Source organism: Tursiops truncatus, chromosome 6 (assembly GCF_011762595.2).
Source record: "Tursiops truncatus isolate mTurTru1 chromosome 6, mTurTru1.mat.Y, whole genome shotgun sequence".
NCBI classification, from domain to species: Eukaryota; Metazoa; Chordata; class Mammalia; order Artiodactyla; family Delphinidae; genus Tursiops; species Tursiops truncatus.
In genome coordinates this window covers 82,754,864-82,770,956 of record NC_047039.1, presented here as the reverse complement: position 1 = coordinate 82,770,956, position 16,093 = coordinate 82,754,864, and the positions used below count along the sequence as shown (strand labels likewise).

Here is a 16,093-nt window from a genome sequence, read left to right as displayed (position 1 = left end):
ATATAAATGGATGGATGAATAAATGAATCCAATCCAGAATAACTGCAATCCATTTATGGACGTCACTCTCCCCTTATCTATAAAAACCAACTGGGAAATTAATTCTAAGAGGCAAATGTGGAAGGGTACAAAGGTCATTTCAATGCCCTTGGAATTTTCAGGAAGTGCTCTGCATGCTAAATATTCCACAACCTCTGGACCAAGACTGCCATCCAAGTGTGGAATGCCCCCGCTTACACTAATAATAGTTTAATAAAATAATGACTTCTAAATATTAGCATCATTGTATTCATTACTTATACATCTTTTCATCCAACAAATGTTTTAAGTGCCATTTGTGTACCAGGCGCAGTGCTAAGTACTGGAGCTACAGAAAAGAAAGTGGATGTGCCTGCCCTCGGGGAGTGCACACTCTAATGCAGGTGCCCGCGGGCAGTTAGACAAAGCATAGCGTTCAAGGGAGCGTTGGGTTGAGTTCTCTTTCCAAACTATGATGAAAATCTGCTTCTCCACCCGCCCCACCTTCACCCTGGAAGAACCTTGAGATCATGAAAGTTAACAGCCGGGGAGTGACTGCTACTAGATACAGTGTTTCTTTGGGCATGATGAAAATGTTCTAGAATTAGGTAGTGGTGATGGCTGCACAACCTGGTGAATATACTAAAAGTCACTGAATTTCACAATTGAAAGGGGTGAATTTTATGGTGTGTGAGTTATATCTCAAATTTTTAAAAAGTTAACAGCTACTTTCAGCCCATTCGAAATATTTACCAGGTTCTAGAGCACAATCCCACCCAGATAGCTGGGCCCTTCTTACCTGTTCTCCTTTTAGTCCTGGAAATCCAGGCACACCAGTGTCACCTTTTGGTCCTCTGGGTCCCTAGAAGGAATCATTGGAGGGTATTCGGTGGTTTGTTAAGATTAAAATGCTTTAACTAAACAAAGTTGTTGTTCCAAAAAGTAAAAGAACACAGAGCGCCAGTGGAAGTCACAATTAGTCACGATGTTTTCCTAATATTAAGTGGTCTAGAAATTGTGGTCTGGTGGAAAGAAGACAGCACTGAGTGTTAGGCGGCCTGGAGGCCCCACTCCTCTTTGAACTGTGGTTTCCTCCAATGGGCACCACTGAAACTGCCTGCTGCCTCTGCTCACCCATGGGTCCTCGGGGCCGTCCTGCAGCCCACCGCCCCCATCATTCACCCTCCATGAATCCTGCCCCTTCTCTGGCTCCCCACTACCTACGGGATGGGATCCAAACATCCTAGCCTGACACCCAAACTGATCCCAGCCGGCCTCAGCGCCTCATCTTCCACTCCTGTCAGTCCACCAGGGGCGAGCCTATCCCCTTAGCCTCTCTGCACCCCTCACCCGCCCGCCACCGCCATTCCCTCTGCAGAACCAAAATTCTGCACACCCGGTCAGAGGTGACCTCGTCTCAACTCCAACATACACTTAATATCTGTGACAATGACTCACACTGCCAGACGTCTGCCCCTAAAAAAGAGGTTCAACACTTTATTGCAATTTACCTTTTCACAAGTCCCTACCTTCTGGGTTAACGCAGTGGCCTTCAAATATTTGTTATTATTATTTTTTAGCAGTGAAACTCTTTTCATTCTCCTTTTTCAAGTAAAGTCAAACAAAAGCCCAATGTATAAAATACATCAAATGGAGCCTCAGCAGTGGCCTGGATCCTGCCTACTTGGCCCCCTCCTTACTCCTGAAGTGGTCCCAAAGGCTCTTCTGGGGAGCCTAGGGCTCCCTCGGGAACACAGAACCCGTCATTTAGAGAAAAATGTGTCTGGAAAATGCTCTGGCTTTGGAGCAGCCAAGGTGGGGTGGAGCTCAAGCTCACAGTTCTGGCCTCTTCTCTTCCTAATTAAGAGGTCTTCTCCATGGCTGCCACCCTCTCCTGTTTTTTAATGTCTAGTTCCCATGTATTTTTAGTGTCAGCATAGCACATGCTCCTTTTAAAAAATGTAGAAGTTCAGAAAAGTATTAAAAAAAGAAAAAGAGATCATTATAATTCTACCATCAACAAGAAGTTTCTATTACTTTTTTTTTTTTTTTGCTGTACGCGGGCCTCTCACTGTTGTGGCCTCTCCCATTGCGGAGCACAGGCTCCGGACGCACAGGCTCAGCGGCCATGGCTCACAGGCCCAGCCGCTCCGCGGCATGTGGGATCTTCCCGGACTGGGGCACGAACCCGTGTCCCCTGCATCAGCAGGCGGACTCTCAGCCACTGCGCCACCAGGGAAGCCCTCTATTACATTTTTTGATAAATTTCGTTCATTTATCCTGGAAGCAGCGCGTGTCACCATTGGCATTAGGCGTTTCAGAGCTGCAATGTATGGAGAAATTGTGCAGATTTCACTCTGGAGCCTTGGGCTTCAGTGCAGGCTCAAACTTTTAGACTAAACTGATCACTTGCTACACAGAAATGCATTTTCACCTTCCATGGTGGAAGCCCCATAGCGCGGTGCACACAGACTATTAATTTTGGACTTCCAGGCTATGATTCTCCTCTCTCCATCCTCCATCGCCACCGTCCTCTCTCTCCAGGGATTTTATCTACTCGGACTCTATCTATTTGAAATGCTTGATTCATCCACTCATTTATAGGAAGCCAACCACCGACTCCAGCTCTGGCTCTGGCTGCCCTGGGCTAGAAAGAGATGAACAAGACCTGACCCCCTGCAAGCTGGTCACAGTACAGTTCAGGAAAAAACAATAAGGGTACAAATAACTGTTATTCAAGACAGAAAAGAACGACAGCAGAGGTGAAAATAAAGCCCTATGGGATTCAAAGGAGGGAAGGATCACTCCAGATGGGGGCAATGAGGAAAGGCTACATGAACAAGACGGCGCTAGAGGTCAGTTGTGCAGATGGAGAGGAACGGTATTCCAGGTGGAAGGAACAGAATGCATACAGCCTCGGGGCACAAAGGAAGATGGCTACTGTGCTACTCACTTGAAATCCTGGCAGCCCAGGCATGCCCTCGGGGCCCTGTGACACAGACAGACAAAGCAGGCAGGTTAGGAGCAGCATTGCCAGGCCAACAGGAACCTGTACCTCAGGGGCCCACTCCCTCCAGCACCTTCCAAAGGCCCAAGCATGTTCCCACACAGTGGGGCTCAGGATCCATTTTGCAGAGGATGCCGCGGCCCGGGAGGGGAAGGAACCGTGCAGTCACACACTAGTCAGCACAGAGTCAGGAGCTGCTCAGGAGTCTGGAGCCTCTGCTCCCCCGAGCCAGGACTCTCGGCACTTTAAGTCGCACCCTCCTCTTCCGTGAAATCACTCAGCATCAGAAACCTCTGGGACAATGAATGCAGTGCTCAACCTCCACAAATATTCTCAGAAAACAAGTTCCTAAACTCTGAGGAGTGGGCCCAAAGGGTGTGCTGGGGTATTTGGGGGTGGAAGTGGGGGCAGTTGGTGAGACTCAGTTCTTTTCCCTCAGTAAGAGGGAGGATTTTAAAGGACCAGCCATTTTAAAGGCTCCAGGAAACAGAAAATTTGTGGTTCACTCCACATGGGGCCAGGACTCTTTTTCCTCCAAGACCAGATACCCACATACCTATTAAAGACATAGAGTTTGGCAGAATATATATATACAGAGAGATACAACTGAACGGCAACAACTTTCTCAATATACTGTACAGTCGTCCCTTGGTATCCGAGGGGTATTGGTTTCAGGATCCCCTGTGGATACCAAAATCCGCAGATGCTCAAGGCCCTTATATAAAATGGTGTAGTGTTGGCATATAACCTACATAAATACTCCATATACCCATACACTTTAAATCATCTCTAGATTACTTATAACGCCTAATACAATGTAAATGCTATGTAAATAGCTGTAAAACCAATGTAAAAGCTATGTAAATAATTGCTAGCATGCAGCAAATTCAAGTTTTGCTTTTTGAAGCTTTCTGGAATTTTTTTTTTCAGCACTTTTTATCCAAGGTTTGTTGAATCTGAGGATGCAGAAGTAACAAAGGACTAACATATGTGTGTGTGTGTGTGTGTGTGTGTGTGTGTGTGTGTGTGTGTGTACATATAATATACTATATACATATATCTATATGATGTACATATAGTAGAGTGGAAAAGTATAAAGGTACAGCTGGGAGGGAACTGCCTCTGAGTTGGAAAATCTTAATCTTCCCCTTCAGGGTCCGGATTTGCCAAAGAGGAGGTCAGGGATTGGAACAGGAGGAGGATCCTCAGGTGGGGAAAAGAGAGAAGGGGTGGGGGCAGACAAGGCCCAAGGACTCTTAGAACAGAGATGTTGATTCTTAGATCTTAGGCTGTCTGTGTTTTGCTTTAGAATTAAGCCACCTAACACTCTAAACCCCCAATAGTTTGGGAAAAACTTTTGTGAAATGACTTGCTTGTTTGCTTTAGGCTTTGCTTACTGGGGTGTTCTGGATGATTTTAGTAGAAATCAAGGAAAGGGAGACCCACTGGATGTAGTACAGAAGAGACAGTGAAATGACCCACCAACAGAGGCCACTCAGCAGGAGATACCGGCTCTAAAGGAATCATGCAGATATTTGCAGAAGCCTTGGGGAGAGCACTGAATTTTCCCTAGGATGTGGATGGCAGAGGTTCAGGCCAACCTCACTGGGGACTGCAGGGCGGGTGGCCCCGGCAGACATCTGGACTGCGCAGCTGTGGAAGTATAAGCCTCAATCTCTGTGTCGGCTTCCACAGAGTGCCACAGTTTGCAAAGCAGTTTCGCATCCATCACCTCTTATAAGCTGCCCCAAAGGCTGGTGAGGTGTTATCAGAGAGATGATGAGAGTCTCAGAGCATTATGTAGAGGAGATGGGGCTGGAACCCAAGGCTCCTAAGGCCAGAGCTCTTTCCTCTCTCCCCAGCTGTCACCAGCAGATATGGAAGATGCAGTGTGGATTCACTGCACAGACTGCAGGAGGAAGCTTCCTTCCTCTTAGGTCGTGTTGTGTCAGGGACAGACTCTGTGGACTTGCAGAAATAACGTAGCTTCTTTGTGTGATCTCTAAATGGGGCCAGAAAGACTGAAGCCAGTCACATTCCCTCCTCATGTGACAGTTTCCCCATCAGCACAAGGATAGGTCTCTCTAGGCTCCTCCCATTCTGGGAAATGAGATCATGTAAATAAAAGCATGCCCAAAGCACTGCTCAGACATCTATCAATTTGTTACTTATGATTCTCTGATTTCCATTACACATATTTCTGATGCAAGGGACTGGAAGCTTCCACTGCATTGGACAAAACTCCCTGCACAAATTAATGTGACAGCAACTTCTCAGAAATGCAAAGCTCTCTTTCTATTCACTACTTCGAGACACTCTAGCTCTATGCTTCAGGAGCTCAAAGGATTCCAAACCAACCCAACTTAGTTTCAGCTGGGGTGTCTGGGTAGGACCCTCACTCTAGGGCAGCTGTGGATACACACCGGAGGCCCGACGAGCTCAGGAATGTCCGAAAGATTCATGAATCCATGGGTGATGTTGATCAAAGGCTGAAAAGAGAAAAATCAGACAAAGAGACAGAGGGTGGCACGTGTCCCACCTTGCTCCTGGCTGTGAGGCTTTAACTGAAGTCACCCCGCATGGCAGACACAAGCAGACACTGACAACACCCACCCACTACCAACACACCCATCCCTCCCACTTACGACACAGCCCTGAGCCGCCTTATCACTTTCCTCTTCGATTAATCTTAAAATTGCACCATACGTAAATGCCTTTTTTCTTTTATAATTTTAAATATATATATTTAAATATTATATTTATGTTATATAATTATAAATTAATATTAATACCCACAGAAAACAGTGTTGTTGGGTGTGTGTGTGTGTGTTTGTCCATGTGGTTATTTTATATAAATGGCATCAGGCTGCAGGTATTATTCTTCAACTTGCTTTTTTCACTCAATCATACAGCATGGAGGTCTTTCCATATGGAAGTTTTCAGTATGAACATTTTTAGTTTTAGCAGATTGCCAAAGAGCTGTCTAAAGGGGCCGTACAACTTACACTTCCAACAAAGTACTTGAGATTATCTATTTCACTACACCCTTACCTATACTTGATATTTTTTAATCATACTTTAAAAAACAAAAACAAAAAAAACCTCTAGTCATTCTTTTTTCCACTTATTTGGGACTTTTTGTCTTTCTGTCATGTCCCAGTATGACATTATTTCTCTTGGAAGGGCAAGAGTTTTTCACAAATGTGATGTTCTAATATTCAGTGGCTGTGATCGTGTCCCAGCCCACATCCCAGTCTTCTCTCCAAATTTCCATCGCTCTCCACCCACCCCCATGCCCATCAGCTCCCTGTGCCTTGGACACATCCATGTTTTTCTCTTCTGCGCTTCGGCTCAGAGTGTCTTGACCACCTGAGTTCTGGAAGTCCTGTCCTCCATACTTACCTGGTAAATCCTTCTTAGCTTTCAAGTCCCTGCTCAAGGAGACTTCTTCCAGAAAGTCTTCCTTGATTTCTCATAACCTAAACCATCTTTCCTCCCTCATTACCCCACTTATGTTCCTTGCCTCTTGGTTACAGCTCTGTTACACTCAGTCTCCTGACTGCAAATGCTGCCAACCAGAAGAGAGGGTTCTGGACACACTATGTGTGACAATAGTGGTACCAGGGTAGGAACAGACAGGTGGGCCATGCTGGCAGGTAGGAACTCCAACACCAGACGCCAGCTACGTGCCCCCTGCATAAAGAGCAGCCCTGAAGGCCCTGAAGTTGTGGACAACCTTCCCTCCCCTTTAGCAAAAGCAGCCATGCTGGTGATACCTGGTGATACTCACACTAGATAAGACCTCGATGCGCCCTGGTAGCCCCCTGGGCCCAGGGGGTCCCACAATGCTGGCTCCATCCATCCCTCTTTCACCCTGGATATAGCAGTGAGAGTGGAAAAAAAAATTCACTGTATGTGGATAATGCTCCTAGAACCAGGCTGAAAATTTCTCTCACCCCCACTTCAGATCTGTGACCTCACCTTGGGTCCCTGGTCTCCTTTTTCTCCTTTGGGACCCTGGCAAAACAGACAAACAAATATTCTTTGGGTTTTTTTCTATTCACTTTGTCCACGCTCCATCTATCCTCCCATCTTGCCATCTCTCCCTAAGCTCTTACAAGGATTTTGTCCCAGATAATGGGAGCAAAAGATGAGGGGCAAATTCCCCTTATAGAGTCAGAAGGAAGGAATATCTCCCAGACAGTAAGAGGACCAGAGGCCCTCTCCCAGCACGGGGTGAGTGTCCTTTTGACCCTGAACCCAGAGCACTCTGCATCTGGGGTGTGGGGGAGGTCTTCCTATTCAATCATGGAGGGGGCTGTGCTGCTCCCCCTTGCGAGGCTCAGCTCCTCCTGCACTGGTGTGCTCAGCTCTGGGTACCACTTGGATCTCAAATATAATGAGATCCTGGGGATTGGTCCTCTTGAGAGCAGGTGTCATAGAAGAAGATGGACAACATCTCCCTGGGGGGTAGATGTAGTGGGGGAGGGTACTTGTTAGGAGCAAGGGATTCTGAAACGGGGCAAAGTGTGAGTCTTGAATGGGCGGCAGGAAGGAGGCAATGAAGCAGAGATGCTTGATGGTAAGGGACTGCGGAGAGAGAGAAAGATAATTTTCAAGTTTTCCCACATGATGTTTTGTGCAAAACCTCTGTGCTACTCCTCAAAGAAACAAGCTATAAAGAGCACCTGGTCTCCCCACCACACAGCTGGAAGCTGGAGGCGCAGAGCGGGTAAATTAGAGAAAGTAGCAGAGCCAGGATGGCACCCCACAGCCTCTCCACTCCAGCGTGACAGCATGACAGTCCTCAAAATGAAGGTGTAAAAAGTCAACCTACACTTGAAGCCGTTGGTCCAGAGATTCTGGGCTCCTGCAACAGCCTGATGCTCCCAGAGCCTTCAGTATCCTAGGGAAGGAAGAAGAATGAGAATTTCAGTACTGATTCCCGAGCACCTCCCTGTGCCAGGTGTGATGCTGGGAGCTGGGGCTCAGTGGGGAATCAGCACCACCTTGGCGTTCAGTTAGCTGGCCTTTCCGGTAGTCCTTAGCGCACGTTGTTCTTGAACCACAGAAAGGAGGAAACGCACCTCAAATCCAAGTCCCATTGTACATCCAGGACCTCGGGGCCCAGGGGGTCCAGGGGGCCCTGGGGGTCCCATGACCCCAGGAGCGCCAACTTGTCCATTTTTCCCTGGGGGTCCTGGTAAGCCTCTGTTGCCGGGATCACCCTGTAAGGAAGGGGACAGGCTGATTATCTAGCCTTGGAGTCACTCATGGAAGGAACAACATCCGCAACCGAGTCAGAAAATTGTTCTTTGAACTTAATTAGATCGTTGGATTCTCTGATCAGCGCTACTTGATGGTACAGAAACAGCCATCTTGCCAATTGACATTTCACTTGGAGATAAGCTAATGGCGCTCATTGAATGAATTAGGGTGGGGTGGGTGAGAAAGGAGAAAACCTGGTGGGTTATTCACTCTGCTCCAGCTGTTCTGCCTTTCCCAAGCAGTTCCTTCCAGATGTTTCTCTCTGATCCATGACATTTATACATTCAATACTCTAGCCCAACAGTCCAATTATACTAAACTCAGAGAGAGGGGAGGAAGGAGGAGAAAGCTTTTTCTTCTTCATTTTCATTTTTTACCTTTTCACCAAATGAGCCATTACGTCCTCTTGCTCCCTGAAAAAAAAAAATCAGGGCCAATTAATATATATTTCATTAGGTACGTTTAAAAGAAAACGCAGGATTTCAGACTCTTAAGTAACAGGACATTAAAATGGGACTCTTCCTGCTCAGTTCTGACTGATGTCTCAAACCTGAGCCCATTACAGTAGTTGTGAGTTTGCTAAGCAGGTCATGCTGAAAGCTTGTGAAACCCATCTTCCAACTATTATCTCATCACCTACCTCAAGAGTGAAAAGGAGAAGTTGAAGATTAACCAGGAAGAGATTGTAGAGGAAGAATTCCCTTGGAGAGCTGTCAGTGTACTGGGTGGGCCCAATTCCCCTCCTCGAAGCCAAGGGAAGGGACTTCAAGAATTTGATACGTATTCCCTAGGCTTCTGGGGATATGTGGATGATGGCTGGTTCTCTTCTGGAAAAATCTAAAGACCAAAATCTGGCTGGAATAGCCCCAAAATGGGGGTGGGGTGGGGTCTCTAAAGCAGGTTGCGTGTCCACCGCCAATGGGAGACACAGTACAGGTTTCCTGGGGGGTCAGATGTGGATCCCAAGGAAAGGAGTCAGCTGCGAGCTCAGATAGAGGGGAGGACCGATGGGGGCTGATGGTCAGGAGTGGCCAGCACAGGAGACACTGCACTACATCAGAGGACTGCAGTCGGGGGCTCCCCGCTAGAGAACCTCCAAGGAAACCACAGAAGCACCCACAAGAGAAGAAGCCAGCAATTGCACGGCCACACAGAAGGCCCTGACACCGTGATACACCCGCCATCTAAGGCTGTGCCTTCTCCCAAACCCCTCTTTCCCTGGGCCAGATTCCCCTTCCTATATCAAATCCATAGCAATGACAGAGTGGATAGTTCCAAAATAGTCATGCTCAAAAATAAGATGGCGAGTGATACTGAATCTGAAACAGTGAGGAATGGCAAAGAGAAAACATGGGAAGCTGAAGCCAGAGGCTCCAGCGGTGGAGAGGAACCACAGGTAGAAAAATAGCAGGCAAGGGAGGAGCGGAAGCCAGGAGCAGGGTGTGGCTCTGACAGGGAGATAGGTTGAAACTCTGGAGCTAGATAGCCATGGAGCCCTGCCCATCTCCCCTCACCTCCCACTTCCACTCCTGCTACAAGGATAATAAGAGTTGTTTACTGGAGCAAAGGGATAGGGCAGAGCCCCAGGTGGCTAGTGGACCCTGGGAGGTCCAGGGGTACCCCAAACACCTAAGATCAGCTGTTGAGGTACCCTGCCTGATGGTACATCCTACTCTTCCCGTCGCCTTCCTGAAACCTGCAGAAGTAGCTACCACCCAACTCCCTAGTAATTTGTACAGAGACGGGAAACAGACTAAAGAGGGATTCCAATTTCTAAAGCAAACACACAAACAAGAAACACTACACATTTGAGGAGAGGCAACACTCCGAAAGAGAAACGACAACATCAACCATGGAAGGTTTCCTGAGGAAACAGCTAAGAACACGATCCAATCAGGAGTCTAAGTAAATACTATATATTCTCAGGGAGAAAAAGGAGGATATTACAGCCAAGAAACAAGGACAAACTATTATGAAATAAGAACAGTGGTTATAGTAAAGAATCAGGGCTTCTCTGGTGGCACAGTGGTTAGGAGTCCGCCTGCCAATGCAGGGGACCCAGGTTCGAGCCCTGGTCCGGGAAGATCCCACATGCTGTGGAGCAGTTAAGCCTGTGCGCCACAACTACTGAGCCTGCGCTCTAAAGCCTGTGCGCCTAGGGCCTGTATTCTGCAACAAGAGAAGCCACCGCAATGATAAGCCCGTGCACCACAGTGAAGAGTAGCACCTGCTCAGCACAGCTAGAGAAAGCCCGCACGCAGCAACAAAGACCCAACACAGCCAAAAATAAATAAATTTTTTAAAAAAGAAAAAATCAATTAGAGACCTTAGAGACAAAAATATATAACTGCTGAGAGAAAGTACTCTACAGAAGGGTTGAATAACAGAAGAGACACACCTGAAGAGAGAATCACAGAAAGAATCCCGTTACTCTATGGGATGGTGGGAGGAGAGGGGTGCTTGCAGAAGGAAGCAAGGCTGGCTGGCTAGACTCTGTCACTTCCCCGCCTGCTGGCCTGACATGGGAAAAATTAAGTGTGACCTTTTATCCCGGGCAGAAACAGAAAGAATCGGGTTCCAGTTTTGTTGCCCAATCTGCAGGCTACAGTTTCTTTGTCTGCTTTTCTTGGGTGTGACCAGCCACACCATCTTCTGCTGCCTGACGCAATCTGTCCTTGAAGGAAGTACCAACCTTATGCATTTTTCAAGTAACAAGTCAAATCACAGTCAGGGATATTGTGAAATAGAAGTTAACTTAGTCCCATCTCTTGACTTTTGGACTCTATCCTCTGAAAACATTATTATTGTGTTGCCAGTTGACCCCGTTCAAGAAAATGATGTTCATAAGGTAAAAAACTGTACTTTTTCAATTGCTTTCCTGACTCTTTTCAAATCAAAAGTACACCTTGTAGCAGTTTCAAAGGAAGTTCTAGAAGATATGTGGGACCTTGATTTATCTTTCTCAGAAACAGATGATTTTATCCAGCTTGTACATATAAAGGCAGGAAATGAGTCCCCTGTCACTGAAGGTGTGTAAGCTGAGCAGAGATTGTAGAGGGGCATCAAGGATCAAATGTATCATTGGATCTTATGTGGTGTTACATCCCTGAGATTATTCATTTTCTTTAGCAATTTTTGTTATTTCACATTCAGACTATTCTCCTTGGTTTACTTTTGGGGGGGGCGTGGGGGTGGGGGGTAAATGTCATGTGCGAGGCTTTCCTCCAGCTCTCCAGATGAAAATTTCAAAGTCCTTCTAGAGTCTACTTTTCCTTGACCAGAAAACATCGTATACACACAGGGCAACAAATTAGGCCTCACAGCAAATTCCAGGAAGAAAAATGTGATTTATCTGCCACAATTAGTCTGGGCAAGCCTGCTGCTCTGTGCACAACCGAGCGTCTGAGCAGCTGCAGAATGCGCCTGTGAGGGTGTTTGTGTGCCGATGTGGGCATGGGCGTGGGTATTTTTAAGTCTGAGACCAGCTAGGGAGGGGTGTGTAGGGGAGGGATGTGTGGGAAGGGGTGTGTGGGAGGGGTGTGTGTGGGAGGGGTGTGTGGGGAGGGGTGTGTGAGAGGGGTGTGTGTGGGAGCGGTGTGTGGGGAGGAGTGTGTGTGGGAGAGTTGTGTGAGAGGGCTGTGGGGGAGGGGTGTGAGAGAGGGGTGTGTGGGGAGGGGGTGTGTGTGGGAGGGATGTGGGGAGGGGTGTGTGTGGGAGGGGTATGTGGGGAGGGGTGTGTGGGGAGGGGGGTGTGGGAGGGGTGTGTGGGGAGGGGGTGTGTGGGGAGGGGGGTGTGTGGGAGGGGTGTGTGGGAGAGGTATGTAGGGAGGGGTGTGTGGGGAGGGGGGTGTGTGGGGAGGGGGCTGTGTGGGGAGGGGTGTGTGTGGGAGGGGTATGTGGGGAGGAGTGTGTGGGGGAGGGGTGTGTGTGGGGAGGGGTATGGGGGAGGGGGTGGGGGGAAGGGTGTGTGTGGGAGGGATGTGGGGAGGGGTGTGTGTGGAGGGGTGTCTGTGGGAGGGGTGTGTGTGGGAGGGGTGTGGGGAGGGGTGTGTGGGGAGGGGTGTGTGTGGGAGGGGTGTGTGTGGGGAGGGGGTGTGTGTGGGGAGGGGTGTGTGGGGAGGGGGGTGTGTGGAGAGGGGGTGTGTGTGGGAGGGGTGTGTGGGAGGGGTGTGTGTGGGAGGGGTGTGTGGGGAGGGGGCTGTGTGGGGAGGGGGGTGTGTGGGGAGGGGGTGTGCGGGGAGGGGGTGTGCGGGGAGGGGTGTGCGGGGAGGGTGTGTGTGTGGGAGGGGTGTGCGGGGAGGGGTGTGCGGGGAGGGGTGTGCGGGGAGGGTGTGTGTGTGGGAGGGGTGTGCGGGGAGGGGTGTGTGTGGGGAGGGTGTGTGTGTGGGAGGGGGTGTGCGGGGAGGGGTGTGTGGGGAGGGGGTGTGCGGGGAGGGGTGTGTGGGGAGGGGTGTGTGTGGGGAGGGGTGTGTGGGGAGGGGGTGTGTGGGGAGGGGTGTGCGGGGAGGGGGTTGTGTGGGAGGGGTGTGTGGGAGAGGTATGTGGGGAGGGGTGTGTGGGGAGGGGTGTGTGTGGGAGGGGTGTGTGGGAGAGGTATGTGGGGAGGGGGGTGTGTTGGGAGGGGGCTGTGTGGGGAGGGGTGTGTGGGGAGGGGTGTGGGGGAGGGGTGTGTGGGAGGGGTGTGTGGGGAGGGGGTGTGTGGGAGGGGGCTGTGTGGGGAGGGGTGTGTGTGGGGAGGGGTGTGTGGGGAGGGGGTGTGTGGGGAGGGGTGTGCGGGGAGGGGGTTGTGTGGGAGGGGTGTGTGGGAGAGGTATGTGGGGAGGGGTGTGTTGGGAGGGGTGTGTGTGGGAGGGGTGTGTGGGAGAGGTATGTGGGGAGGGGGGTGTGTTGGGAGGGGGCTGTGTGGGGAGGGGTGTGTGGGGAGGGGTGTGGGGGAGGGGTGTGTGGGAGGGTTGTGTGGGGAGGGGTGTGTGGGAGGGGGCTGTGTGGGGAGGGGTGTGTGTGGGGAGGGGTGTGTGGGGAGGGGGTGTGTGGGGAGGGGTGTGCGGGGAGGGGGTTGTGTGGGAGGGGTGTGTGGGAGGGGTATGTGGGGAGGGGTGTGGGGGAGGGGTGTGGGGAGGGGTATGGGGGAGGGGTATGGGGGAGGGGTGGGGGGAAGGGTGTGTGTGGGAGGGGTGTGTGGGAGGGGTGTGTGGGAGGGGGTGTGTGTGGGAGGGATGTGGGGAGGGGTGTGTGTGGGAGGGGTGTGTGGGGAGGGGGTGTGTGTGGGGAGGGGGGTGTGGGGAGGGGTGTATTGGGAGGGGTGTGTGGGGGGAGGGGTGTGTGGGGAGGGGGCTGTGTGGGGAGGGGTGTGTGGGAGGGGTGTGTGTGGGAGGGGTGTGTGGGGGGGGGGGGTGTGGGGGGAGGGGTGTGTATGGGGAGGGGTCTGTGAGGAGGGGTCTGTGGGGAGGGGGGTGTGGGGAAGGGGCTGTGTGGGGAGGGGTGTGTGGGGAGGGGTTTGTGGGGAGGGTGTGTGGGGGGAGGGGTGTGTGGGGAGGGGTGTGGGGGGAGGGGTGTGTGTGGGGAGGGGTGTGTGGGGAGGGGTGTGTGGGGAGGGGTGTGTGTGGGAGGGGTGTGTATGGGGAGGGGTCTGTGAGGAGGGGTTTGTGGGGAGGGGGGTGTGGGGAGGGGTGTGTGGGGGAGAGGTGTGTGGGGAGGGGTGTGAGGGGGGTGTGGGGAGGGGGGTGTGGGAGGGGTGTGGGGCTGGGTGTGGGGGGAGTGTCGGGGGCAGGGAAGCTGGTAAGAAGAACAAGGAAGATGAGAGTAAGTCTTGTGATGTTTCCTGCAAAATTTAATTTCTTATGAAACAGTATGTGTAAAATGAGTTCTATAAAGCTCGACAATTGTTTCTTCTTTTTTTGAGAAATGAGCTTTTCACGAAAATCGAGTTACTGTTTCAATAAAAATACTCCTGAGAGCTGACGGAAACTGGAAATTCAGTGACAAGGACGGTGTCTAGGGAGTCAGCACTTTCCAAAACTCCGTCCAGGTTGGGTACACAGAAGGCCTCCAGTCCCCACCCCAGAGGGGAGGCCCCTCCCTCCTCTGAACCCCAGTGAAGCTCACGGCTACATCTCTAGAAGGAAGGTCACCTTATCTTTATTTCCCCCATTTGCGGAACATGGGAGCACAGCAGGGGCAGGAACCCCGCCCCACAGCACCACGTGGCTTAACCTTAACGGAAGACTATAGGGGCTTACAGAGAAGAGCGAGACTGAGGGCGTGTGAGACTCAGGAATGGAGGGCAAAAAGGGCGCCTGAAGAAGTTTCATTCATGCATCAAACTGCTCACAGAAGCCTGGGCTAGGTTCTAAGGATACACAGACAGCGCTCACACCCTGCTTGTAAGGCTGGGCTTGGGAGCAGACTGGTAAGCCAACAGCTTCAGTGACCCTGGCTGGAGGGGTCCCGCAGAATCAGTACTGTGCTAACGGGAAGCAGAGGAAGGAGGGGTACTTTCTGCTCACAGAGTCCAGGAGAGCTTCCCTGGACTGGGAACTTCTGAGAATGAGGAAAGGGAAAGGACAGGCCAGAGAGGAAACCACAGGCCAGGGCCAGGAGGCTGTGCAAGCCCAGAGCCTTTCAGTAGTGCTGGCTGGCTGGCCTGGAGGCCAGGTGTGTAAGGAAGCGGCGGGAGGTGGAGCTGGAAAGGTAGGCCGGGAAGGGCCTTGAAGGTCTGCACGTAGTGAGGGCTCTGTCCTGCAGGCAACGGGGGGTTGCTGGCGCTTTCTCAGTGGAGAGGGCAGTGCGTGGTGAGAGCCTGCTCTAGGAAGATGGACTGGGCAGGTAGCTGGAGGCTGGATTGTGGGTGGAGAGAAGGGGGCACCAGCGAGGAGCCTGATGCCACGCTGCAGGCGAGGAGAGATGAACGTCATGTCAGGGCGGAAAGAGAGGTAGACATCAGATTGGCCAGTCTTGGCAACAGATGGTTCATGGTAGGAAAGGGAGAGGAGGGAGGAGTTAGAGAAGACTCTGCTTTCGAGTCCAGGGGGCTGGACTCGTGGATGGCAGTGCCATTCATGGAAGCTGGGGACATGCAGTAGTGGGCAGAGGAAGACGCTGAGTGCAGGTTTGGGCATAAAGAGCTCCGGGATGGGGAGACATCCAGCAGCGCGGACCAGGATGGGATCAGGCAAGGTCAGGCTTAGACGTCAGAGAGGCAGGCTGGGCCTGGTGATTCCCCGTGTTGGAGCCCGCCCCCCTCTTCTCCGTACCTTCTCCCCTTTCATTCCAGGAAGACCAGAGGCTCCATCAAGTCCAGGCTTTCCCTCAGGGCCCTGAGGAACATCAAGGATAATCAGCCCACAATATCTCTGAGAAGAATCAAATATGAACCCTCTTTGGAAAAGGAGGCCAGGGCTGGGAAGACCAAGTGGGTGAGGCCAGTGGGTCCAAAGCCTTGTGTCAGCCCATAGCAGAACACCTGTCCTGGCCCCAGTTCAGCCACGGCCGGCTCTGCATCTGTGGACGAGGGTCCTTCACTCTCTGGGTTGCATTTTCTCTTCTGTGGGGAGTCGGGGGCAGGGCTGGACGAGGTAGTTTCTGGGGGCCTCCCACCCCGGGCCCAGCACTGGTGCTCTACGATTCCGAGATTCTACGGGAGCCTGCATTTCCTACACTAAGATAAAGCAGCGGAACAATGTGCAGGGTGATGTTTTTCTTGGCTGCTGCTTTTTTTAAAAAATAAATTTTATTTATTTATTTTTGGCTGTGCTGGGTCTTCACTGCTGCTCGCGGGCTTTCCCTAGTTGCGACAAGCAG

At 51.2% G+C, this 16,093-nt stretch overlaps 1 protein-coding gene across 3 annotated transcripts in view; it reads right to left on the bottom strand.

Moving 5' to 3' along the window:
- COL15A1 (collagen type XV alpha 1 chain) overlaps nucleotides 1–16,093 on the bottom strand; it is a 103,066-nt gene that overhangs the window by 27,288 nt on the left and 59,685 nt on the right. For all 3 annotated transcript variants that reach the window (XM_033858339.2, XM_033858340.2, XM_073806331.1), the window contains 9 exons: nucleotides 15,547–15,609; nucleotides 8,671–8,706; nucleotides 8,113–8,253; nucleotides 7,863–7,931; nucleotides 7,007–7,042; nucleotides 6,816–6,899; nucleotides 5,449–5,514; nucleotides 2,972–3,007; nucleotides 818–880 (listed from right to left, as the gene is read on the bottom strand). In XM_033858339.2, coding sequence (XP_033714230.1) covers nucleotides 818–880; nucleotides 2,972–3,007; nucleotides 5,449–5,514; nucleotides 6,816–6,899; nucleotides 7,007–7,042; nucleotides 7,863–7,931; nucleotides 8,113–8,253; nucleotides 8,671–8,706; nucleotides 15,547–15,609 — 594 coding nt within the window. The remainder of the gene's footprint in view (nucleotides 1–817; nucleotides 881–2,971; nucleotides 3,008–5,448; nucleotides 5,515–6,815; nucleotides 6,900–7,006; nucleotides 7,043–7,862; nucleotides 7,932–8,112; nucleotides 8,254–8,670; nucleotides 8,707–15,546; nucleotides 15,610–16,093) is intronic.